We start from the raw sequence: 27,622 nt of genomic DNA on the forward strand, positions 1-27,622 counted from the left end.
TGTCAGCACAGAGCCTGACACGGGGCTGGAACCCACAAACTGCGAGATCATGACCTGAGGAGAAATCAAAGGCTCAACTGACTGAGCCACCCAGGTGCATGTGGTGTCTCCATTATTCACCAATGTGTTATACCAACTCTTTAATTGCCAGAATATACATAATATTATCATAATGACCACACTGACTTTGAATAATAGGCAAAAGTAGCTATTAATCATATTTTTATATTTACATTTTAGTATGTAATGCTTATCTACATGTTGTATTTAATAATATTATTTGTCATACAGTAGATGCTCTGGTATGAGCATCCAGCATTAAAAACGCTAATATTACAAGCTGCTATTATAAACTAAAAGTTAGGAGATCTTCTTATATTATTAGACATAAACACATATTCTACCATATCTTTGTTAATGACAATCTGGGGACAGTCATGGAAATGCCCTTCTTTGTCTCGTTAGAGCCTTGCACATGATCATCTTTAGCTCTTTGAACATCTTTGAAACACCCAACTGAAAGTCTTTGTTAAGTCTAATGCCTAGAATCTCTCAGAAACACTTTTGTTGATTTATTTTCCCTGTGTATCAGCCACTCTTCCCTGTTTCATTCCAGTGTCCCAGGTTCTCTTAAAAGCTGGTCATTTCAAACAGTATTATGTGACAACACTGAACATCAGATTTCTTCCCTCCCCAGCATCTGCTGAAGATGCTGCTCATTTGTTTTTCCAAGTAATGCTTTCTGAACTGATAACTCTAAAATATGCCTGCTTTGTCACGTGGGGCCACTGAAACCTGTACTCGGTTTAGTGTTTAGTTAATGACGGGGTGGAGATTTTTTACATACTTGGAAACAATAAGTATCCTAGTCTTTGTTTGGGAGCACTTGGCTGATGTTAGATCACAGTTAGTCCTTAATTCTGCTGTTTAAAGCTCCACCCTAGTCTTTTCTTTCTGCTTTGGCAGAAACTCAAGGTAAGCCAGAAATGAAAACTTAAGACTTTCTCAGGTGTTTTCTGAAAATTCACACGCTACTATTCTTACTGTTGTCCTTCCAAGATTCCTACAAATATGTCAAAGTTTTTGCAAACCCTGTGGACATCATTCCTAACTTTCTTTTTAAGCTTACTGGTTAGCCAATCGCGTGTTCCAATTTTTGTCTATCGCCTCAGGCAGCAACAAAGTTAAAACACTTGCCTGTAATTGTTTTTGAGAAACTCCTTCCCCACTGCTCCCTAACCATCCCTCAAACAAGACTTTTTGTGCTGGGTGAAATCGGAGTTAGCCTTTTATATGGGTTCTTCCAGGGACTCACCAGCCAGGTCACATGATGTTTCTTTGGAAATGAGGCTTTGGAAGAGCTCCAGTTTTGTTCTGTTTTTCAAGAGACTGTCAAGATACTTTGGGAATGCAGGTTGTTATTTTTATTAAGTTTACTTACTTATTTTGGAAAAGAGAGACAGCATATGTGTGTGTGAGCAGGGAAGGAGCAGAGAGAAAGGGGTAGAGAGGATCCCAAGCAGGCTCTGCACTGTCAGCACAGAGCCTGACATGGGGCTCGAACTCATGAACCATGAGATCATGACCTGAGCTAAAATCAAGAGTCAGACATGACTGAGTCACCCAGGTGTTCCAAGGTTGTTGTATTTAATGCTACTCCTGAACTAACTAGCAGGCAATGTGACTCAGGCAAATGAAAAATTCCACTAAGCTAAAAAAAACACAACCAAGAGTCAGCTGTTTTTCTTGAATAAATGTTCCCTGGGTTGCTGTAAGACTTGGTTAATTCAGCAATTAATGATCCAAAATTATGATTTCACTTTGGTTTATACTAGTTTGTCACAGCTTTTAGGGAAGGGAGATTTTTCACAAGTCTTTCCTTGATTATTTTCAATGACTTCACCTGGAATAATTCCTTAAATTATTAAAATATTAATCTAATATTACTTGTACTGTGACTTTATTATACTGAATGTAACAAGGACTTTCTTAAATATATAATTCGGTGTTTGTGAAATGATAAGTACCCCCCCAAAAATTCAGTTCATCTAAATTTATGTCAGTTTTATGGAAAATTTTAGTTTACCATAAAATTCTATTTTGCACTTAATCATTTGAGATTTTATTGTCACTTTTGTTGTTGTTGTCCTTTAGTGAATGCTCCAACTTAAACCTAAATTTCATCGTCCTAATAGTAAAACACAGAAGGGGCATCAATTAGGCTGACTATCAGAGTTTTACTTATTCCCTCCAAAAGTCATCCCATTTTGGGATAAAGGAATTTCCATTTTAAGGCAGGAGTCAATTTTGAGGGATTTTTTTTTTTTGAGTTTTCAATCGCTTATACTCTGAATATCTTTCACTCAGAGTATCCCTGCTAAGCCCATGCTTCACAGGTAGAATGGTATCATTTTTCTGTGAAGAAAGCCAATGGACACCTCTAGGAAACAGTGGATTGAGGTGACACAGGGTGAGGTTGTTGGGGATGATCAGTGGTAGAAGAGTAATTCCACCATTGACGATAGTTACGGTAGGAACAGTGAAGGAACTGGCAACAGTCCTTGAATGGCCCTTCTGCACACCTGAACATGCACATCCTCCCATTTAGTAAGTAGACCGCAAAGAATGTGCGAGAGCAGTGGGGAGCTGTCCACATGAAGGCTGAGAAAACTAGCTCTGAGGGACGTGCACTCAGAACTACTGGGCAGGGGGGACTTAAGGAAAATGAAGAGGTCTTGCCAAGTAAGGAAAATCAGAGCCATGGAAATCCTGTTGTGCACGTTTCTCTGTGTGTGTGTGCTTCTGTTCTTACCAGTCCTGTCTAACTTAGGAAAGGTGATTTTTCTTCCTAATGGTAATGGTGACATGAATTAACATTATTGAGCACTAGCTTTTTCCCAGGCATTATTACACATTTACCTATATTGAATCAAATTTTCAAAACCTTTTTATAGAAGGTCTGTTTTTAATAACTCCATTTTATTTATTTATTATTTATTTATTTAATGTTTATTTTTGGGAGACACAGACAGAGTGCGATCACAGGAGGGGCAGAGAGAGAGAGAGAGGAACACACAGAATCTGAAGCAGGCTCCAGGCTCTGTGCTAACAGAGGGGCTCGCACTCATGAACCGTGAGATCGTGACCTGAGCCAAAGTCGGCCGCTTAACCAACTCAGCCACCCAGGGTCCCCTAAACTCCATTTTAAAGAGGAGCCATCTGAAGCAGAGAGATGAGTAACTCACCTAGCATTATATGATTAATAAGTGTTACAGTCAGGATTTGAATACAGTTCAAACTATCTGTACAAGGCCCCGTCCTCTAGAAGTGCAAATGCTATAAATGACATCATTTTATTTAACTTATTTGTAAAAACAAAGACAGTGATAGTGGTTGTGTCTATTGTTTAGGACCATCCATCATACTACATTGGTGGTTGGTGATACAGGCCGCCAATGCATCATTCTGCTCTCATTACTACCTTGGCTTCTCCATTCGCTCAGAGTAAATGACAAAGTCGATCGATAGCATACTAGACTCTGTAAGTTCTGACCCCTCTGTGTCTCACCTCCTCTTTCTACTTCCTCTCACTCACTCATCTCCAACGCTCCTGGTCTCCTCGATGCTTCTGAAACCCAGCAGGCAAGCTCCAGTTTTTTATCTCCGCCTATTCTCCCAGACATCAACAGGGGTAACTGCATCAGCTTCTGTGAGACTTTGCTCAAATCTCATCTGTTCAGTGAGGTGTGCCCTGATCTTCCTATCTAATGCTGCAGTTTATACTACAACACCTCTCTGTGCTCCATTTTCCCCACAGTGTTGACTACCTTCTCTCTTCTATAATAAACACATAATACATTTCTTGCTTGTTGCCTTTGCTTCTGCCAGAACACCAGCTCCACCGAAGTGAGGAATCTGTCTCCCTCCACAGAGTAGGTGCTCATTTATCAAAAGAAAAAATAAATATAATTTCTAAGAGTGAAAGAAACTCATGAACACCACTGGATTTCATCCCACCATGGGAAGCAGGCTTCTCCAACACTGGCTTTCAAGTTCATCCTTTGGATTTTACACATGCTGTCTCAACTTTCTAGGTAATTTCTCTCCTGTGTTCTACCTGGGAACCCTGACCCTTCTGCCGAAATAACTTTCTACGTAATTTTCTCCACCCCTCCCTAACCTAGAACTTTTACCTCTCACCTTTGCATCTATAGCATGTAGCACAGTGACTGACATATGATCAAACCCCCAGTTGATGAAATGAACAATGGTTATTTCTTTTGATCTATGCTCCAGGCCCTTACAGACTTCAAAGACTGACACTTATGTTCATAAGGACTTTTTAAAAATGTAATGATCTCATCTCTACCATGGGGTTATCATATGTGCACAGTTCCAGACACCAAAGGCTTGAAACAGAACTGCTTTATTTTCTTTACAGACAGCATTTCTAAGTAGGATATAGGATCATATTTGGAAATCTCTCTGTAGGCTGCTGTAGGCAATGTGTCTTGTAGGCTGCTGTATTGTTATGTATGTGCACATACACACAGACTAAAGGCTCAGGAGTTGAGAGTAGTGCTGAATTCCACTGAACAATCATTCTGAAGCTCATTTCAAGAGCAACCCCTTTCTCACTAAGAGAGGTATGGTCTCACATGCATCTGTCTCTCTAGATACTCTAAACCATGAAAAGCAGCAACATCCATGTTTTAGCAAAAGCAATTTGGGAAGAGTGGCATAATCACATTCTCATCATTTTTGCTTCAGTGCAATTACCAGTCTATGTACAAGGATGAGCCAGAAGAGCTCCTGTGAAACTTTTCAAGGAAAAATCAGCCAAGGGTATAATGTGTTGTGAGCCTTTGGGTACTCGTGATCCTTCTCCCATATGGTGCCAAAAGCCCTTATTTAATTCACTCATGTCATCTCAGAATTACATAATTGTCTTCAACCAATGATAAAATACTAGTAGAGCAAACTGTACATTTTCAATGGATTTTTTTCAATTTTTTCTTAGAGAATTCTTTGTGACGGAACACAGAGAAAGTTACCAATATGTAGATTAATATCCTATTTTTTTTAAAGTTGTTTCACTTCCTTAATGAAATTTTTCCATTTTTTAACACATCTCACTAAAGCTAATTCTGAGGGGAAAGTTGTGGTTTTGTTTTGTTTTGTTTGTTTTGTTTTGTTTTGTTTTGTTTTGTGAGAGAGCGCCAGAGAGCACAAGCTGGGGACGGAGAGGGAGAGGGAGAGGGAGAGGCAAAATCTTTTTTTTTTTTTTAACGTTATTTATTTTTGAGACAGAGAGAGACAGAGCATGAACAGGGAGGAGCAGAGAGAGAGGGAGACACAGAATCCGAAACAGGCTCCAGGCTCTGAGCTGTCAGCACAGAGCCCGATGCAAGGCTCGAACTCACGGACCGTGAGATCATGACCTGAGCCGAAGTCGGATGCTTAACTGACCAAGCCACCCAGGCGCCCCAGGGAGAGACAAAATCTTAAGCAGATTCCACTCTGAGCGTGGAGCCCAACGCAGGCTGGGCTCAGCTTCACAACAGTGAGATCACGACCTGAGCAGAAAATAAGGGTTGGCTGCTTAACCTGCTGAGCCACCCGTGCACCCCGAAAATTATTATTTCTGAATTTATTTTTACATAAAAATAATAACTTCTACGAAGGCCACCTTTGTTATTAAAGGTGTTTTCTTTGATTGGATACAACTATTTGTGCATGATTCTAGAACGATGAGTGAGAGTGTAAAATGTTACCAGATACGGACCAACAAGGATAGAGTAGAGGATGCCTGGTCTATCTGCTGGCGGCTGAATGTTCCGGTCCTGGTCAACGGCTTGGATGGGCGGGGTAACCACGATGGGGTTCAGTTCTTCCTGGAAGAAAAAAATGGGAGCGTTCAGTCCCACTCTATTCTTAACGCCTCATGGAGAAGTGACATTCAGATATGAGACATTACAGCCTGGACAGCTAGGCAGTTCCTGAACTCGTAGTTAAACTCAGCTTTCGAGATTTGAAATTTAACACATTAGACTAGTTAGTTTTGAATTCAAAGAGGGAACGATGTGTCCTCAGGGTCAGAATGAAAAGCCATAGTAATTACACACTTAGAACTTCATATCAGGGTTTTCTCCTAAGAGGAAGACGAGGAAGAAAGAGATCAATAAATCTGCATCTTCCCTAGATAATTAAATCAGAAGTGTGAGGCTATCAAATATAATTTTATCTGTCTGTAGACAAGATTTGCAAGAATATTTACATTCTTTTTCTTCCTAACTCATGTTTTAAAAATTACTTTTTAATTACATTTAAAATTTAAAAAATTAAAAAAATTACATTTAAAAATGTAATCCCTTAATTACATTAAAAACAAAATTTTAAAAATCAATGCTTTAACTGAATAGAAATCAAAGCCCCATCACTGCAAATGTCATATAGCGAAATTGATTATATATTATGCATGTACGTACATGCATATAAATTTAATTTATAATTATATGCAAGAGGACTCTGTGTAAAATCATAATATATTTCTCTAAGCCAGTGTTTGCCAATATGATGTCCAGTGGTATTCTGTTCCACTATCAGGATTGGTAAGCAGTTTTCTGTGCAGGACCAGATAATAAATATATTTAGGCTTCGCTGGACAGAGAGTCTCCGTGTCAGCTTCTCAACTCTGACACTGTAACACAAAATCAACCAAGTGGGTATGACTATGCTGCAATAAAGCTTTATTTACAAAGACGAATGGTATGTAGGACAGAGTTTCTTGGCCCCTGTACTGAGTGATCAATCATTCTTTGTAACAAATATGCTGAAAACACAAACGTGCACTCTTCACAGATAAGCTTGCGACACAGGATATGAAAGAAACTTTCAAAAAGTGAATCCAGTTTCCTGCAGGTCTTTTCGGAGACTTTTGTGCTAATTTGCATAATGGCCATCTAAGAAGGGGGTGTTATTTGCACATTTTCTAGAATCATCCATTAACATCTCCTTGAACTCTTACATTGCCTTAGAACACAGTTTGAGAAATACTGCCTTAAGTCTCTGCAAGCCCTCAGTCCAAACATACTTGTAATTTTAAAGGGAAATAATGTCTGTTTCCATATCTGACTTCACAGTCTAAGGAATCACTGCAACATTATTTTATATTATATCTTCTCAAATGAGAGAACCTTGAAACGTATCATGTACTTTTATATAACATCAGTACTTTCTAATCTCAGCAGAAACGTAGAGTAGTGGCCTGCTGAAAAGAAATGCAAGAATATGAAACTGTAACGTGGAATACTTAATTTTGATCAAGTTACGGTAAGTTATATTAAACACAAGTACATTGCTAAGACATGTTAAATTTTTGAGGTTGCAATAATTAAAGGTAATCATTGAGCAAATATTCGGAGTTCACATACATCTTAGGGGTTCTGCAGACTTAAAAATCTCTAACAGGCTTTCCATAGCCTAAACGTTTTTAGTATCTTACTAAAAACAAAGAGCTCCTGGTAGGGATAACTTTGCAATACTGTATTCACCTTTTTAATGTGTCTTCAGATCCATGAAAATGTCAAACCAATGTCAAAATCACTCCATTAAATCAGGATGACTACTGTTCTTTTGGCTGTTGTTCTTTCCACACAATACAACACATCACAATACAACAGTCTTCCTCAACTCTTTCCCTTGTTCCCTATTTCTGTCCCTCGTTCTCTGTTTCACTCTATCATTGCATCAGTCCTCTCTCTCTCTCTCTCTCTCTCTCACCACACACACACACGCACACACACACCTGCCCAACAGACAATTTCCTTCCTCTGTAATCCTGTATTTCTCCTGACACTGAAAGCATCCAAAGCTCTTCAAGTCTGTATGTTTGAACACAGGAGTGGAGGGCTGATAGGTCATCCTAGACATTTGTCAAAGCAGCCTGATGGCGTTAGCCAAAGTCAGCATGCAGCCAAGCTACTGCAGTTCTGGTTCAACTAATAAATCTGTGGTGGGTCTTCCAAAAGTACAGTAGCATGCAGATCTTGCGAAGGGAATTCAACTCTCAGGATGTTTTGCAGCCTGTCTTCCTTCCCATGGCCAGAGAAATATACTAAGGGATCCTAGACTCCTGCTTTTTGAAATAACTTACCTAGAATTAAAAGCAAAACGAAACAAAACAAAACAAAAAAAACAAAACAAGAAGAAAAAAAAAACTGAACCTGAGGTCTTCTGGGAGAGTGCTAAACATGACCAGATCACATTGGGGTTTCTCTGCTGACACCTTTCTCTGCACATATACAGTTTTAGTTTGGGTAATGAGTCACATAGTTTAAAATCCTCTTCTGCACAAGTTGCTGGAATGAGAAATGGGGTTTCAGTCATATTTTTTAAAATTATATGAACAGGAAAAAAAAACCTAAAAATAACACAATAAACAAAACCAAAAGGGAGGGAAAGGTTCTAATTAAATTCCTCATCTTTCATAGTTGGTTATTAATAAATGTATGGTGAGAACTGAAGAAATAAAAAGAAACAAGTACGCCGTTTAGAATTACGTGACATCTAGAATCAGAAGAATTGAAACTAGAAATACCAGCATGTGGCTGTCTCGGGAGAGTGGGCCTAGAATGAAGAAGGGAGGTGGGATGAAATGTATTTAAAGCCATTCAGTCCTGTTTCACTGTGTAGTTTCCATACTCTGTACTAATTTTAATATTATAAATTAGCAAATTGTACTAGTGAGAATACAATAAATAAACCCTCTTGGTGAAGGCTTCAATGAGTTTCTGGAAATTTGGGAGTACAGTTGTCTTATATAACTTCTTAGGACTGATTTTTGTCTTTTCTTACAAAGACTAGCGACTTAAGAAAAATTTTTTCTTAGGCTACTGTTCATGAGGTTTTTTTTTTTTTTTTTTTTTTTTTTTTTTTAAAGAGAATCTAGGTTTAAAGGTGAAAAGGATGAATTATCAGCTATGGTTTCTAAGATTACCACCCAAGTATATTGGGCTGCTTGAATCTTGAGGATTTCTAACACTGGTAATATGCAACATTAAAGGATACTGTGTTTTGTGTAGGATGCTACTGTTACAGTATGTAATGAAATTTTTTATAAAGATAAGTAGCATCTAAGCCAGAGTTGGAAAAGGAAACATGTACTCATTAGAAGAAACAACATAATAAGATGCACCAGGTTTTGAACTTCTCCATCACCAAAAGTCTCTATATGGGAGATAGCCAGCCATTGGAAGGACATACAACTAGCCAAGGAAATGCCAGCAAGAAACTATTCCTTAGGAAAGAAAGAATTTTATGGGGGGAAAAACATGCAATCATGGCTAATATTTGGCAAGTTGATATCTACTTCCTAAATACATTCATGTCAATTTGTATTGTACCGAATTTTCCAGCCCGGTAGCAGATCACCACACGGAGCCAGACCGGAAGGAAACCGGCCCGCAGTGACCACTGCCAGAGCAGGCTCCCCAGGCCTTAGAAAAGGGGAAAAACTAGGAGACGCATTTCTTTTGAAGAACCATCCTCTTCAAGCAGATAGTAACTACTGCTCCGTTCCTCTCCCGCCCCCTTATTTCTCGTAGCTTCTAATTTTACAGCTGGATTAGAGAAGAATTATTATGCTGAAGAACTTGGAAATTCACCCATGGCCTAATTATGCTTGGGTATCCTTAAGGACAGGATTACAAGGTTCCCTTATGACCATATAATTGCAGTAATTGCTCAATTAGTCTTCACAGAAGGCTCTGTTGGCAGGTGCACACAAAATATCTAATAACCCACCGCCTAGCCTAGTGAGGAACTGTTTGCAACACATTTGCTTCATCAAGTTGAATTCCAGAAGACACATAAAAAAGGCATCCAAACACTGCAGAGCTCTTGGGCGCCTTGCCCCTAAAGCAAATCTGTCTTCTCTGCAGCCTTCTTCGTCTTTGAGAAGAACTCATATCTTTGAGAAGAAGTCCCATCCCCTGAATTCTGTTCGTGCCGATGCGCACATGTGAAAAGTACACAGAAGAGTGGATTCACATTTCACCGCTTTGAGTCCCCAGAGTTAAATTCCCTGACATATTTAGTGATGGTGATTCCATATAAAGAGATTCATGTCGTGAAGATAATCATAGAAACGATTAAACAATAACGAAAAGATTGTCTCCAGTAGAAATGCTGCATAATTCTATGATTATAAAACCCAAGATTATTCCTCTAGGGACATAAGCTTCGTATCCAATTAGCTTTTCTGGAGGGGTGCCTTGTCTTTTCAGTATATCTAAGACAATGCTTTCAGGTTCAACTGCTGAATTCTTTTTGAGAAAATAACAAGAGGCGATTGGACTGTTGAGGTAAGTGAGGGTTAGTTACTCCTTCTACATCTTCAACACCAGAATGAGAAAGCAAGTTTCAGTTGGAATGCTGCTATTGTAGTCTATGTATAGATATATCTGTAACTATTTATACACATAATAAATAAATGTATTGGCAAGCACAGAAGATTAAAGACACTGTTCTTCAATTGTATACTTTTGTTTTATTCTAAAGTGTCTCTGAAAAAGTTTTTGAGATATATTTTCTGTCGTATATCCTGTGATGGACTGCTGTATTCCAAAAGTGCATCTGACCATCCTTGCAATTGCATATTTGATCTATAGTTCTAATACCTACGTTGTTTATAAAACATTTCTTTGAGCCTTTGCCTTTGATATTTATTTGCTTAGACCTAATGTAGTTTGAGCAATTTATTATTTTTTTTGAATTAGGAAAAGAAATTTATTTTATTTATTTTTGTGATATTGTCTTTATTTTTTTATTTTTATTTATTTTTTTCAATATATGAAGTTCATTGTCAAATTGGTTTCCATACAACACCCAGTGCTCATCCCAAAAGGTGCCCTCCTCAATACCCATCACCCACCCACCTCTCCCTCCCACCCCCCATCAACCCTCAGTTTATTCTCAGTTTTTTAAGAGTCTCTTATGCTTTGGCTCTCTTCCACTCTAATCTCTTTTTTTTTTTTCCTTCCCCTCCCCCATGGGTTTCTGTTAAGTTTCTCAGGATCCACATAAGAGTGAAAACATATGGTATCTGTCTCTCTCTGTATGGCTTATTTCACTTAGCATCACACTCTCCAGTTCCATCCACGTTGCTGCAAAGGGCCATATTTCGTTCTTTCTCATTGCCGCGTAGTACTCCATTGTGTATATAAACCACAATTTCTTTATCCATTCATCAGTTGATGGACATTTAGGCTCTTTCCATAATTTGGCTATTGTTGAGAGTGCTGCTAGAAACATTGGGGTGCAAGTGCCCCTATGCATCAGCACTCCTGTATCCCTTGGGGAAATTCCTAGCAGTGCTATTGCTGGGTCATAGGGTAGGTCTATTTTTAATTTTCTGAGGAACCTCCACACTGCTTTCCAGAGCGGCTGCACCAATTTGCATTCCCACCAACAGTGCAAGAGGGTTCCCGTTTCTCCACATCCTCTCCAGCATCTATAGTCTCCTGATGTGTTCATTTTGGCCACTCTGACTGGCGTGAGGTGATATCTGAGTGCGGTTTTGATTTGTATTTCCCTGATGAGGAGCGACGTTGAACATCTTTTCATGTGCCTGTTGGCCCTCCGGATGTCTTCTTTAGAGAAGTGTCTATTCATGTTTTCTGCCCATTTCTTCACTGGGTTATTTGTTTTTCGGGTGTGGAGTTTGGTGAGCTCTTTATAGATTTTGGATACTAGCCCTTTATCCGATATGTCATTTGCAAATATCTTTTCCCATTCCGTTGGTTGCCTTTTAGTTTTGTTGGTTGTTTCCTTTGCGGTGCAGAAGCTTTTTATCTTCATAAGGTCCCAGTAGTTCATTTTGAGCAATTTATTTTACATAAATAATGAAACGTATGCTCAGGGATGTGTTTACAAGGATTATTTGTTGCAACAAAATACAACTTGCTTTTAAAAACTAAACTTTGTATGGAAGGGCTATATATGACAGACTTTTATAAACCATAAATCCATAACCTGATGAACTATTACCAAGTTGTATTTCATTCTAAATGCCATGACATTAAGGACTAGAATATCGTCAATATTTCAGAAGCCCTCTATTCTCTATATTTTCTATCAATCGTTCCTGCTCCTTCCACTCTAAAGATGGCCTGCTTTCTATTATCATAGATTAATTTCACTTGTTTGAAACTGTATGCAAATAGAACTATACAATGTCATTTAATTACTGACTTTGTTCAAGTATTACTATGTCTTACATGGTCGGCATGCATGTGGGAGTTAGGTACATCAAGTATAGCCCCTGCACTCTCGTTTTAATGGATGTACTGTGTTCATTAGACAGACACCCCCAACTTTGTTTCCTTTTCACACTGATGATGGCGTTTGGGTTGTTTCCAGGGCATGCCGTGACGAACAGCACTATGTCCTTCTGCGTGTGTTCTTACACATGAAGGCATTTGTGTGAAATATAAGAATATAATTGTCAGACACGCATGTATGGGCTAGGTCCCTGCCATTTTAAGTCTTCTCAACTTGTTGTGTGAGCTCACGTTCTATTGTGAGTGGTCCACTGCTCTGCTGACAGTTGGTAAGTTTAGCCATTCAGTAGGTACACGTCGTTACCTCACAGTGATTTGAACTGTTTTACAATGTTGGACATTTGTGAAGTGTTGTTTCATGTCTTTTGCCCGTTCTCCTACTTTGCCTTACTGGTTCATAAGAGCTCTCCATATATCACAGTGTAAGTCTTTTTATCAGCTGACTGTTCAATAAATATTATATCCCACTCTATGGCTTTCATTTAGACCCTATTAATGTTGTCTTGCTGAAGAAAAGTTTCTCATTCGCCCACTTACCCATTTTTCTTTCCCTTTATACTTGTCTATTTCCTCTACCCATCCACATATTTTGACCTGAGGTATACCTGATAATTTCCCTTATGCATTTCTATACAGAGAATATTGCACTCTTCCTTATTAAAATTTATCTAACACTCACTAGAACCGTGTGTCTGAGTTTCCTTGCCTAGAACTTTCTTGAGAGCAGGGATCGGTTGTATCGACAGCACCAGAAATACATGTGTTACACAGGCACTAAGAACTGCAGAATAAGAGACTTCTCACTTCTGTATTATTCAGGGTATTCATGAGCCTCATTGACCTAGCCTTGCTCTCTGGGCTCCTGTAAGACATCCAAATACACATACTGAGGCTGTATGAGCATCTTTCATTCACAAAGATACTACACCCACCTAAAGGGAAGAGTAAGGTGGCCACAAGAATGCTCAGAATACACAGATGTCGGCTCAAAGTGCTTCACAGCGATGGCCTTCGGTGTAATAAACAGTCTCTAAAACATTCCAGGAGACTGAGTGGCGGGCTCCTGTATCCTAAGTAAAACATTCCAATCTTGCCAAATAAGTTGCAATATCACCTCTTGAGAAGTTGTTTAATCCCTCAGTCTTTTAATCATAATTTTCATAGTGAAGTTAATAATATCTACATTTCATTAATTGGTATAGAGATTCATGAAAGACAGTATATAAATGAATAAAACAGTAAGGGCCATGCTCAGTAATGGAAGTCATTATAGATCGTAGTATTAAGATTACCTTATTATTTTAATTGTATTATATTAGCATTAAAATTGGCTTCAAGTTATAAGCAGAGAGAGAGAGTGATGGGATTGTTTTCATTTCTAGCTGGAAGCTAATTTTACCATATCTTGCATATTTTTCTTGAAATGTGACACTGACATGAATTTTGAAGGTTTTATTTAGAATTGCATGCCTGATCAAATGTTTGAGGGAATGAAGGGGGCCTATCATTACTATTTGATTTTAGACCAAGATTTAGATCTAAAGGCTGCAAAGAAAATTATCTAATGATTAGACTTAAACATAACTTTAAGATGGTGTATCACAGAGTTGAATATTCACTTAAAATGAACATTTCACTTTATTAAACAGAAGCTTCAGTGAAATTCTTTTCAGTGAATATATTCAGCTGCATTAGTTTTTTACATCCAATTTATAAACTCATTCCCTACACTTTGATTACAGAAACTCTGCGATAATTCCCTAATTTATTAAGAAGTTCTTATGGAGAAGCGTCAGTCACAGGGACTCCAAGTACATGTACACAGGTTCATTTAGAATTCTTTTAATAAAGACATCTATGTATAAATATTAAGAGAGAGCCCTGACAGAAAACTCACATGTTAAACTATTCCGAGTGAGATATTCAAAATACCAAGTATCAGAGAAATTCAAGTATGCATAGCTTGAAGAAAGTAAATTTTGATCCATGTAGCAGAGGTGAGACTCGTGGAAAGGCAGGGTATGGTTGCATCTGATGGAGGCTGGATAAGGGAGTTAGAAGAACCCACAATCAATAGGTAGATAGATAAATATATGACAGATTGATAGATAATCCAGGAATATTTTGGGGTGAGCCATTAAAGTACCATAAAAACAGTGTAGCTTAATTTTCATTATTATTACATTAAAATTTCACGTACAAGTCCACAATTTTCACATTGGCCATGGAAGACATCTGTAGATACATAGCAAAAAATTATTTTCTTGTCTTTCTGATAAAGAAAAAAATCATCTTGGAGTATACTGTTAAGTACAAATACAAATAAAAACATTTGTGGGTCCGTTTCTGGGTTCTCTGTTCCGTTCCATTGATCTAAGTGTCTGTTTTTGTGCCAGTACCATACTGTCTTGATGATTCCAGCTTTGCAGTATAGCTTGAAGTTCAGGATTGTGATGCCTCCTACTTTGGTTTTCTTTTTCAGGATTGCATTGGCTATTCGGGGTCTTTTTTGGTTCCATACAAATTTTAGGATTGTTTGTTCTAGCTCTGTGAAGAATGCTGGTGTTATTTTGATAGGGATTCCATTGAATATGTAGATTGCTTTGGGTAGTATCAACATTTTAACAATATTTGTTCTTCCTATCCAGGAGCATGGAATCCTTTTCCATTTTTTTGTGTCTTCTTCAATTTCTTTTATAAGATTTCTATAGTTTTCGGGGGCACCTGGGTGGCTAAGTTGGTTGCATGACTCTTTGGCTCAGGTCATGATCTCGCTGTCCATGAGATCAAGCCCCACATTGGCCTCTGTAGCTTCCTCTGTGTAGCTTCCAGCTTGGAGCCTGGAACTTGCTTCAGATTCTGTGTCTCCCTCTCTCTCTGCCCCTTCCCTGCTCATGTTCTCTCTCTCTCAAAAAATAAATAAACATTAAAAAAATTTTAAAAAAGTATTCTATAGCTTTCAGTGTATACATTTTTTCACCTCTTTGGTTAGGTTTATGCCTAGGTATTTTATGGGTTTTGGTGGAATTGTAAATGGGATCAATTCCATGATTTCTCTTTCTGTTGCTTCATTATTGGTGTACACAAATGCAACCAATTTCTTTGCATTGATTTGATATCTTGCAACTTTGCTGAATTCATGGATCAGTTCTAGTAGGTTTTTTGGTGCAATTTTTTGGATTTTCTGTATAGAGGATCATGTCATCTGTGAAGAGTGAAAGTTTGACTTCCTCCTTGCTAGTTTGGATAGCTTTTTTCCTTTGTGTTATCTGATTGCTGAGGATAGGACTTCCAATTCTATGCTGAATAACAGTGGCAAGAGTGGACATCCCTGTAGTGTTCCTGACCTTACAGGGAAAGTTCTCAGTTTTTCTCCATTGAGGATGATATTAGCGGTGGGTCTTTCATATATGGCTTATATGATCTTGAGGTATGATCCTTCTATCCCTACTTGAGAGTTTTTATCAAGAAAGGATGCTGTATTTTGTAAAATGCTTTCTCTGCCTCTATTGAGAGGATCATATGGTTCTTGTCCTTTCTTTTATTGATGTGATGAATCACGTTAATTGTTTTGCAGATATTGAACCAGCCCTGCAGCCCAGGTATAAATCCCACTTGGTCAGGGTGAACAATTCTTTTAATACGTTGGTGGATCTGGTTGGCTAACATCCTGTTGAGGATTTTTGCATGTACCCAGAAATGGACTCACAAATGTATGGCCAACTAATCTTTGACAAAGCAGGAAAGAATATCCAATGGAATAAAGACAGTCTCTTCAGCAAGTGATGCTGGGAAAACTGGACAGCGACATGGAGAAGAATGAACCTGGACCACTTTCTACACCATACAAAAACCCAGAATGGGTGAAAGACCTAAACGTAAGACAGGAAGCCATCAAAATCCTAGAGGAGAAAACAGGCAAAAACCTCTTTGACTTCAGCTGCAGCAACTTCTTACTCAACACATCTCCAGAGGCAAGGGAAACAAAAGCAAAAATAAACTACTGGGACCTCATCAAGGTAAAAAGCTTCTCTACAGCAAAGGAACAATCAGCAAAACTAAAATGCAACCAACAGAATGGGAGAAGATATTTGCAAATGACAGATCACATAAAGGGTTAGTATCCAAAATCTATAAAGAACTTATCAAAGTCAACACCTAAAAACCAAATAATCCAATGAAGAAATGGGCAAAGGACAGAACAGACACTTTTCCAAAGAAGACATCCAGATGGTTAATAGACACCTGAAAAAATGCTAAACATCACTCATGATGAAAAAACACAAATTAAAACCACAATGAGATACCACCTCACACCAGTCAGAATGGCTAAAATTAATAACTCAAGCAACAACAGATGTTGGCAAGGATGCGGAGAAAGAGGATCTCTTTTGCACTGCCGGTGGGAATGCAAACTAGTGTAGCCTCTCTGGAAAATAGTATGGAGATTCCTCAAAAAATTAAAAATAGAACTATCCTACAACTCAGCAATTGGACTACTAGGTTTTTATCCAAGGGATACAGGTGTGCTCTTTCGAAGGGGCGCATGCACCCCAATGTTTATAGCAGTGCTATCGACAATAGCCAAAGTATGGAAAGAGCCCAAATGCCCATCAATGGATGAATGGATAAAGAAGATGTGGTATACATACAATGGAGTATTACTCGGCAATCAAAAATAATAAAATCTTGCCATTTGCAACTATGTGGATGGAACTGGAGGGTATCATGCTAAGCAAAATTAGTCAGAGAAAGACAAATATCATATGACTTCACTCATACAAGGACTTCAAGATACAAAACAGATTGTAGGAAGGGAAGGGAAGCAAAAGTAATATAAGATCAGGGAGGGGGACAAAACATTAGGGACTCTTAAATATAGAGAACAAACTGAGGGTTACGGGAGGGGTTGTGGGGGGGTGGGCTAAATGGGTAAGGGGTGTTAAGGAAGAAACTCGTTGGGATGAGCACTGGTGTTGTATGGAAAACAATTTGACAATAAATTTCATATTAAAAAATAATAAATAAATAAAGTTAAAAGAAAAACAAATACAAAGACAAAGTATTTTAAACCAAACAACCCAGTGATAGCCCACTGCCAACATGGTGAGGTATTTTCTATCAGTATTTGTCACCCACGTATCTATCATCTATTTATGCACATGATATTTCACCACTTTGCATGTACGAATTTTGCTATTTTACCTCTCACTACTTCATAATCATAGTTCTAAGCCAATAAATATGCTTCAAAAACACAACTTGCAACAATATGCAACCTCCACTAGGGTTATAAATTAGGCTTTACTGTTGTACACTTGAGTTGCTTATATCGGATTTGTTATCATTCTGTGTCTTTAATTCTATCCATGTGTTAGATTCCTGGATGCAGAATTTCTGGATCAAGGAACGAGAACATGTTGCACTCCTTTGTACAAATTGCCAGATGGCTTTCCAGAGAGACTGTGATGGTTTATTTCCTCCTCAGTATTTATAACAGCACATATTTGTGAATGCTGAGGGTGATATATGCCTAGAGTATTGCTAAATATGTGTAAGGTTTAATTTTACATTTCTTTGGTTGCTAGCATAATTTATGTGATATATCTATTGCTGATTCTTCTGTTCATTTACTTTGCCTATCTTTTTTAATTTTGATATTTTAAAATTTTATTTCCATGGCATATGTGCATAGAACAGAAATCAACACTCTGTTAGTAGTCTTACAATTTTTTTAGTGTGTTGTTTGCCTTTTAATGTTACTTGTTTTTGACATCTAGAAATTTGGCATTTTTGTGTATTCAAATTTATCCCTCTTTCTCTGTTTGATTTCTGCTTAGTCTTTCACCATCTGAAGGTTCTCTAAATGCTGAATTCCATTTAGTTTCAGGTATTATGTTTCCAACATTTAAATTTAATGTTTCAGTCTGTCAAGAAAGTTGTATACTAAGGACTTAATAGTCATCAAAATGTGGCTGGAATTTTAACTATTTTTTTTCCTTTTTTGTGAGCAAAGTAAAACTATTTGTACACTTTCTTTGCTTTCGCCCTTCTCCATCTTAAATGGACATCAGCAGAAAATTCAATCCCTTCCCCAAACCAAATAATCCTGTTTCTATCATATTCTATTACACTGTTTTAATAGTATTGATTTGTCTATCACCACAAAAACTTAAAATAGCAATTCAGACCTCCTCTATCCTATAAGACCTGTGAAGTTCAGGAATGTGCGTGTGTGGAAAGCAGGCGTGGAAAGGACGTACAATGACTTAAAATTAGGAACTGAATCCAAATAATCTGGGTTTACAGAAAACCAGCAACAAAACTGGTAGAAAATGAATATGATGGCATTCCAAACAAGAAAATACCATGTCATTGCATTTGTTGTATCTAATTTGCAACAATTCTTCCTCCAGGTCCTGAACGCCCTCCCCACCCCGCCACACACACACACACACAGCCAACTGCTGCCCTTGTTAATAAAATTTGAGAACTGAAACCACCTTACTATTATTTATATTTTACATTTCCTTTAAGAATTATTTTACATTCCTGCATTCAGTTACATATGTATTATATATATTATGTCATGTTTTATTATATATTATATTATATTATATATATTCTCTGTATATATATATAGAGAGAGAGAGACAGACAGACAGACCGACAGAGACAGCAAGCGAGAAATTAACATACTTAAAGTTTTGCTGGGGTATAGACTTTACTTTGTTTTATTGGTTTTGATGTTCACACCTAAACATTTATAACATGGTTTACTTCTTTCTAAATTCTTTATTTTTATTCAACAGTCAAGTGACATAAGTCGCTGAGTATTTTTTCAGTAAGAACATGTGAGTCCTTGCAGCTGTGAGAATGCCAGTTGTTTCACACCTGAATGAAAATATGACTGAATTTTATATTCTCCCTTCATAAAATTTCTTCCATAGGGGCTCCTGGGTGGCTCAGTCAGTTCAGAGTCTGACTTCAGCTCAGGTCATGATCTCGCAGTTCATGAGTTTGAGTCCGCATCGGGCTCTGTGCTGACAGACACAGGTTCTGTGTCTCCCTCTCTCTTTCTGCTCCCTGCCTGCTCATGCTCTGCCTCTCAAAAATGAACAAACGTTTAAAAAATTAAAAATAAGTAAATAACATTTCCTCTATTGTCTCTCTTGGAGCAGATTTCTGAATTATAACTAATATTTTCTTTCTTTGTTAATTTTTTTTACTATCCAATAGAAATTTGCTTTTATCTTTTATATTAATTTTTTAACATTTATTCATCTTTGAGGGACAGAGAGTGAGTAGGGGAGAGACAGAGAAAGAGGGAGACACAGAATCAGAAGCAGGCTCCAGGCTCTGAACTGTCAGCACAGAGCCTGATATGGGACTTGGACCTACCAATAAGGAGACCGTGATCTGAGTGAAGTCAGACACTTAACCGATGGAGCCATCCAGGTGCCCCAAAATTTGCTTTTATCTTGAAGTAAACATAGCATACCAGCCTCTTCTAAGTATTGGTCTCCTTACCTTCACTGTGTTTCATGGTTTGAACATTTTCAATCTGTAAACCTAGGTGTTTTATAAAATTTGGAAGATTTATTCTCATTCATTCTATGGTATCTTTGTTACTGCATTTGGTCACTTTACCCAATGCCTTTGTCAACACCAATTAGTTATACTTCTATTTGGCCATCTGATGGTTACTGTCTTATCCCTCACGGACTCATGTGCTCCTGGAAGGTACCGCAGGAGACAGTTGCATGGCAGGGGCAGTATTCATGTGTCCACGAGGACCACACAGGGTCCTGCCTCTCAAGTTCTCTAGCTTCTGTGAGCTTCACCCTCTGCTGGTCCATAAAGTAAATAAAGGAGTTCTAGTTTTTTCCCTGAGCAGGTTGGTAATTAACTGAAGAAAAGTTTAATCCTTATCACATAGCTCCTAGCAAGTGCTAAGTATTAACAGTTATTCATTATTAATGATGCCTTCTTCATTCCTGCATCTTTAGTCCTCTTTTTTCTGTCTTTAATATCCTTAGTTTTACTTTCTTCTCTTTGGTCACATTGTATTGCATTCTTTACTGAGTTGTATTTGAAACTCAAACTTTTTTTTAATAAATAACTTGTTTCTTGTAATACATTTTTGAAAAAAAATTGATGTTCATTTATTTTTGAGAGAGAGAGAGAGAGAGAGAGAGAGAGAGCGCGAGCGCAGAGAGAGAAGGAGACACAGAATCCAAAGCAGGCTCCAGGTTCCTAGCTGTCAGCTGCGGGGCCCGAACTCAGGAACCACGAGATCATGACCTGAGCTAAAGCTGGACATTTAAACAACTGAGCCACCCAGGTGCCCTTTAAAAAAAAATTTTTTTTAACCTCGATTGTAGATATCAACTTTGGTATTTTTAATTTAATGGACCATACAGATATGTAATATTAGCTAAAAAAAAGATATTAGTGGCATTTTCCAGTTTTATTTAATCTGATATTGTGGAAAATTTTAAACATAAAACCCATTTGTGTATCAGCTCAAGGAAAAGTATACCAGCAACAATTATATCCACACTGCCATTTTGCTTTGCAGAAACATTCCTGAGATTAATAAGATGGGGGATATAAATAAGTAATTTTAGATGGCCAGTTTCATCATACGTATTATATCCTAGGCATTGAAGAAACTGAACTTACCCTATTGGACGTTCATTTGGAACACAATATACCTTCAACTCTTGATCTGTTTCCGGTTAATGAAAGGTGAATAAAGCAAAAGAAGCATCCTCTTGTTTCCAACAGGACTCTCACCCAGAGTTATCCTTCACAACTTAATCAGCAGGGAGAAGAATTTGTAAAGATTACACCAGCCTCCTCTTGACAAACAGGAAATCTATAAAAGGCCACTAACACGGAAATACACACCAGGAGACACTAGTACAAGGAGCTCCTAATTCTTTATAGAGCTCACGCTACGTGGATTTCCTGACAATATGAGGCGAGAAAGAGAAAGGCTCATTGCATAACAAGTGTAACCATCCTGTTTCTCTTCCCGGGACTGTGTCCGCCTCAGGTCACAGAACAGAATAAACACAAGTTCTGGTTTCCATGCGCTCTCACCCCGTTCCTGCGGCTGGCTTCTTGCTTCTGAATCGCAAACAAAATATGAACTTCCCAAAATGAAACCAGCGACATTTACATGCCCAGCGCCCTGAAGGACCCTGGAAAGTCTGGGCTCTTTTTGTGGAAACACAGACTGAAACCCTTGGTTTTACTGTTTGAAGAAGTATGACCCAGGCTGGTTTTCAGCTATTTTGTCCTCACAACAGAGGCTACTTAAACCACAACAGGGGATCCCTCAATAACTGGATACAGATGCCTGCAGGGCTCTGATGGATGCTTCCTAAGTCTTTTTCAAATGGCACTGCTGATCTTGCTCACAGGGTCTCTGGAACCATCTGCCAAGCTTCCCAACTTGTCTTCAGAGCTTCAGTGAAATCGTTTTTTCCTTCCCTTGTTCCCGTGCTGGTAGCAAGGATGTCTTCCACACAGAATGTGCTGGTTTGCCACCATGTTGACAATTTTCAAAGTGTGGGTCCAGGAATCACACTTGACAGTCCTGACTCCACAAAGCAAATTTGATAGTAATAGGTGAGGGTAGCTCTAGGTAATCTGCCTCTGGAAACACAGTTCAGGAAATTCTTGTGTAAAGATTTATGCAAACCACATGTCCCCTTCTAACTGTTTCTGACAATCTGTACCAAATCCTGACCCTGCGCAAAGTCTCTTGGGGTGTGGTTTGTGCAAGCCACCTCCTTTACAACCTTATGAACAACAATTCACACCACACTGGAACTCACACGATTCTGCAGCTCTTGTCACTGAGGACTCCTGTAGAAGTTCTATCTATTCTTTTTTTTATGTTTATTTATTTTTGAGAGAGAGAGAGAGAGAGGAGAGGGAGACACAGAATCCGAAGCAGGCTCCAGGCTCTGAGCTGTCAGCACTACAGCACTCGAACTACGAGATCATGACCTGAGCTGAAGTCGACGCTTAACTGACTGAGCCACCCAGGTGCCCCTGTATTTATTCTCATTGTTGGAAACCATGATTGTCTTCTTATGATGTAATGTTTCCAAATATCAAAATTTAATAATGGTAAGCCTACTTCTGGGATCCTGTTGCTGTTTATTCCTCAAATTCCAACTCAAAGTATTCAAACTACTAGAAAGGCATCAGAAGACACACAGACCCACAACTTAACGAAAGTGTACATGCTGCTTTTCAACTGATGTAAACTGGTAGAAGGTTGGGAATGAAAAAGAGGGAAAAAGTGCAGATCTCAATGGAAAAAGAACTATTCCACAGGGATCTGTAAAGAACAAGGAAACTCGTAAATATTTTTGTTTTACGTGACGAGGAATGGATGGTCAGCTTTATTTACTTAGAAAATATTTGAGATTGGTTGTTCAACCCACAACTACTTATTGAAAGAAAGTGAAAAGAAATGGAATCACACTTACTGATATTCTGGCTGTGCCGGGTTCTCTTTAATTTTCACAACATCAGTGTTTTTCTTTTCTTTCTTTCTTTTTTTAAATTTTATTTATTCGACATAGAGAGCTATAGAGAGCAGAGGGGAGAGGGGCAGAGGGAGAGACGAGAACCCCAAGCAGGCTCCACACTCAGCATGGACCCCGACGCAGGGCTGGATCCCAGGACCCTGGGATCACGACCTGAGCCAAAACCAAGAGTCAGACTCTCAACCGATTGAGCCACCCAGGCGCCCCTTCACAAGAGCACTGTTGAGAAACCCATTACAAGCCTCAAGAAATGTGCACCCTGAGGAGGAGTGTGGGCCCTTGGGTACCCCGCTGTCCAACTGCACCCTCCCATGTCCATGTTCCTCCCCAGCAGACTCAGGCATCTCTGGCATTCTTTATTTTTTCTTTTTCTCCAAAAATGTTTATTGACAAAAAAAATCAATATATAATAATGATTTTTTTTTTCTTTTTTGGTAATACAGATATGTTAATGAGGAGAGTGGAAATCTTTTCTCAGGGAAGATAAGATTTCACTTAACTGGGGTTCAATCCTAGTGGTTCTCTATCATCAAGCAGGTTGCAAATGCTCATCTGTAGCACACTCCCTTCCCTCCCGGGCCAAGTCCAGACTTGGCCTCTGGGCTATAGTTTGCCAAACCAAGGTCTAGTGCCTGAAGTCTATATTCTGAAGCTTGGTCTACAAAAGGTTTCCAAAATGTGGCTCCAGCCTACTCCCTTTCCGTACATATTTGCCATTGCTTCCATTTGCATACTCTTGCAGCCAAACTGAAAAATGTTTACGACTGACTGTAACCCACCTCACTCCCTCCATCCACCTCTTTGTCCCCGCTGTGCCCTCTGTGACCTCCTAATATCCAAAAAGTTCAAGGATCTGCTCAAATGGCACCTCCTTCTTGAGGCTCTTCCTGACCCTCCAACTAGAGTTGATCTTTCCTTCCTCTGAATACTCACAGAACTGGTATTGCCTGTTTCTGATCACTTGTAGTTGGATTTTTTAAAATTTTATTTATTTATTTTGAGAGAGAGAGAGCCCGGGGGAGGGGACAGAGTGCAAGAGAGACAGAGAGACAGAGAGAGACAGACAGACAGACAGAGAATCCCAAGCAGGCTCTGTGCTGTCACTGCAGAGCCCGACAGGGGGCTTGATCTCTTGAACTGTGAGGTCATGACCTGAACTGAAATCAAGAGTCAGATGCTCAACCGACTGAGCCACCGGGTGCCCCCACTTGTACACGCATATTCTCATACTAGACCCTCAGATCCTTGAACATAAGGTCTGCGTCTTGTTCATTTTTGTGTGTCCCTCAGTATGTGCCTAGAGAGATGTGCAGCAGACAGCTGCAGAATTCCAACATGAGCATGGAGGGAAAAGGGGCCCTATGGGATGCTTCCTGCTACGGCTGTTCCTGAGTCGCCCACCCCTTTCTGTGCCTCTGCTGCCCGGCTCCCTGCATCAAATCCCCTCTGTGTAACTAGGTGCCATGGGCTCTGTTTCTCTTAGTGGCCCCTGGAAGATGTGATCAACTTGAGCAGTGCACAAAAAGCAGGAGAATGAAGCACCCAGACACCCATCGAAGCATAGGGAAGGGAAACATGGAGACAAAGATGTCTCCTGAAGCAGCAAGTTACACAGGAGTTTTCCACAAGTTTTACTTTTTCTCATCAAACTAACTCAAACAGTTCCACTCCCCGGGGTTTTACATCTGCTTTCTATGTAGCTTTCTAGCTCACAAGTCCGGTTTCAGAGCCCCTTCCTCAGAGAAGCCCTCCCTGACCGCTCTACCTATGAAAACTCCTTCATTCATTCCCACTCATCATATCACTATTTGTCATGTTCTCCACGGTATATAGCAGTGTTGGCCTTATTTCTTTATTCATTTAACGTTCAATGTTGTCTCTGTACTAAAATGTAAGTTCCTACAGGTACACGATCACAATCTCTGTATCTCTACCAACCACAATATTGCCCTGCAGTAAAAGTCTTTTTTATTCTCTTATTCCCTTTTATTCTCTCTCTCCCCTCTCATTGTGATAGATACATCTATCTATCAATTAGATGTATAGATACATCTATAAGTGATGGAATGATTCTTTTTTTTGAGTGATGAAACAGTAAAAAAAGATTTCCTTTGTCAAGGAGTTAAAATATAACTGGAAGACAAAATCAATTAATATTAATATAGAGCTAATAATTAAAGGCACACCCCAATGGCACTTTCTACTAATTATGAAGAGGGCAGAGGGTAGGGTGATAAGTGTAAACCCTAGTCCTGTCAACATACTTCTCATTTCTGAAGAGTTTTACAGCCCATCATATATTTTATTTCATTTGAGACTCACGGAAGCAATGTAACAGAAAGAGAATTACGATTTTTTTTAACAGAAAGGTCAAATGACATCAAAAGCACAAATCCAGTGGTGACATAAGGCTCCCTAATGAAGACAGAACTTGTGGAAACACTACCCTCTTTTATTTTTCAGAAATACAGAACTACTCTTAATTGGGCAAAGTAAGCCTAGTGAGGACTAAAAGAGGAAATCTGCTACTGTTACAACGGGATTAATATCTGTTGGTATTTAGCTTGGGGGAAGCATCCCAGATCTATCTGCTAAAATAAGAAAACGTGTGGGTTTATACGTGTACAGGGAGAGGCATGTGCATACACTTTCAGCATATTCTAATAAATCAATGGCACCAGAATTAGATGTCACGCGAATATATTCAGCCACTGATTTAAAATAAATCATACAACATACTTGCCAAAGTGACATAACATGGAAGAAATCCATGTTTTTTTTGTTTTATATGTACAGATAAGCAATTCAAAGGTGGTTAAGGACAGCCTCTACATGTATCAGTCCATGCACGTGGCAGGCCCAGAACGCACCTATCAGATGTCACCTCTCCTGTATTAGAAGGGCCTAGAGATGAAAAGAATCTCAGGTGTTTCACATGTAAAAGAGAATTGGTAAATTGCTACATTCCAAGTCTTTCAGTGATTCTTTTCCTTTTTGGGGACATCTTTCTGTGCTCTGATTTTTACCCAATATTCCAGAGCCATTCTGCCAGTGCTGGAAAAGTAGAGATGGGGTTGCTTAGATACAGCAAATCCTGTATAGGCAAGGGGAACATGAAGGTCAAAGAGTGAATTAGATTGATGTCTTGTTCTTGTTTGAAAACAGAATTTATTTGTTTGGCTGACAGAGTAAGAAAATATGGACAGTCAAGGAAGGGAAGATATATTATTTTTGCTGGAAGATGAAATTCACTAAGGAATGATAGCTATAAGGGAAAGCATAGTGAATATTATTTTAATAATAATCCACATAGAATAGAGAGACTATGAACCTAAACCTTTACTATTTCTTCCATCAAACTGGATGGAGTGAGAATTTCAACTGAGGCAAATTCCCAAACTAACCTTAAGTATAAATGGCTGCCGAAGGGCCAACAGAATCACATCATAACCCTGGATTAAGGGCACAGCCAGGAGTGCAGTGGGGCTGACGCTAAATCCTGAGTTCTCTATGTGAAAACAACTTGTGTGCATAATGCTGAACAACACAGGCATCTCCTTAATTTTTTTTGAAACACTTGTTTCTGCATTTAATTTTTTCTAATAAAAATAATTTCATACAAAGTAAACACAAAAAATAATAACCAATATAACAAACATCCCCCAATTGGAAAGGAACATATTTTTCAACTACTGTAATAGCCATATTTCTCCAAAAATCTTATGTAGCAAATTTTTTAGACGCTAATTTTAATACAGCTCACACCACAAAGTCTTGACACAAAACATTTTTAAAAACCTATTTAATTTCCCTTTAGCACTTGTGTGTCATATTTCTACTCAAAATAAGAAACGTATGCTAATACGAGCAAATTAAAATGCTGTTTTCTTTTGCTTTGTATCCTTTAAAATTTTCTCATTCACTTTCAATCTTATAAAATGTATGCATTATCGAAAAGCTTCTTGAAAAATTACAGAATTTCTGCATTTGAGGACACGGTGACCTAGAATTACTTTGAAAGTAATCTCCACCATAATGGAATGCCACACAAGGGCTAAAACTTTCACTTTTAGAAAATAATAAATTGCACTGCCTCTGATAGGCCTTGACTAAATAGGTCACTGCCTCGGAAAGAAAATTACTTTTGACGTAGGCGCTCTTTCCAGTACAGTGATTCTCCCACTGGCCCCTGGCAGGTTATCTGTGCTGTGTCCCCAGGGGCCCTGATGGACTCAGGGGCAGGGTGCCCCTTGCTCCTGGTGGTGGCAAAGAGAGGGAAGGGGTGACTATGGACAGCACCTGGGATGCCAACCCAGGTAGGCATGCAGTGAGTGGGACCCATCTCCCCTGCGCCACATGGGGAGTGTGGTCGTGCCACCAATCCAGGTGAGGTGGAGACAGGAGACGGGAAGGGGTGAGGCAGGAAGGAAGGAGAGGCACATGGCATGCAGCCAGCATGGGCAGCACTTTGTATTGTAATTCCTATGACTCTTTCCACGGATGGGATGTGCTGGTCCACTAAACCCCAGGGGAAAGAATGTGGTTGTTGCTCTAGATGGATTCCTCTCTGGGGCTTCCCGCAACATACAGGAGGCTGTGGGACAGGACTCAAGTTTGTTACAAACACTTTTTCTGGGGCCCCTGGGGGGCTCAGTCAGTTCAGTGCCTGACTTTTGATCTTGGCTCAGGTAGTGATCTCACTGTTTCTGA

The 27,622-nt window shown here is 39.0% G+C and overlaps 1 protein-coding gene across 14 annotated transcripts in view; it reads right to left on the reverse strand.

Annotated features, from left to right (window-relative positions):
• The window catches only part of PCDH15 (protocadherin related 15), a 926,293-nt gene that overhangs the window by 388,252 nt on the left and 510,419 nt on the right, over nucleotides 1-27,622 (reverse strand). For all 14 annotated transcript variants that reach the window (XM_053207164.1, XM_053207165.1, XM_053207167.1 and 11 more), the window contains one exon: nucleotides 5,786-5,894. In XM_053207164.1, the coding sequence (XP_053063139.1) occupies nucleotides 5,786-5,894 (109 nt within the window). The remainder of the gene's footprint in view (nucleotides 1-5,785; nucleotides 5,895-27,622) is intronic.

The sequence above is a fragment of the Acinonyx jubatus genome, chromosome D2, assembly GCF_027475565.1.
Source record: "Acinonyx jubatus isolate Ajub_Pintada_27869175 chromosome D2, VMU_Ajub_asm_v1.0, whole genome shotgun sequence".
Taxonomy (NCBI): Eukaryota; Metazoa; Chordata; class Mammalia; order Carnivora; family Felidae; genus Acinonyx; species Acinonyx jubatus.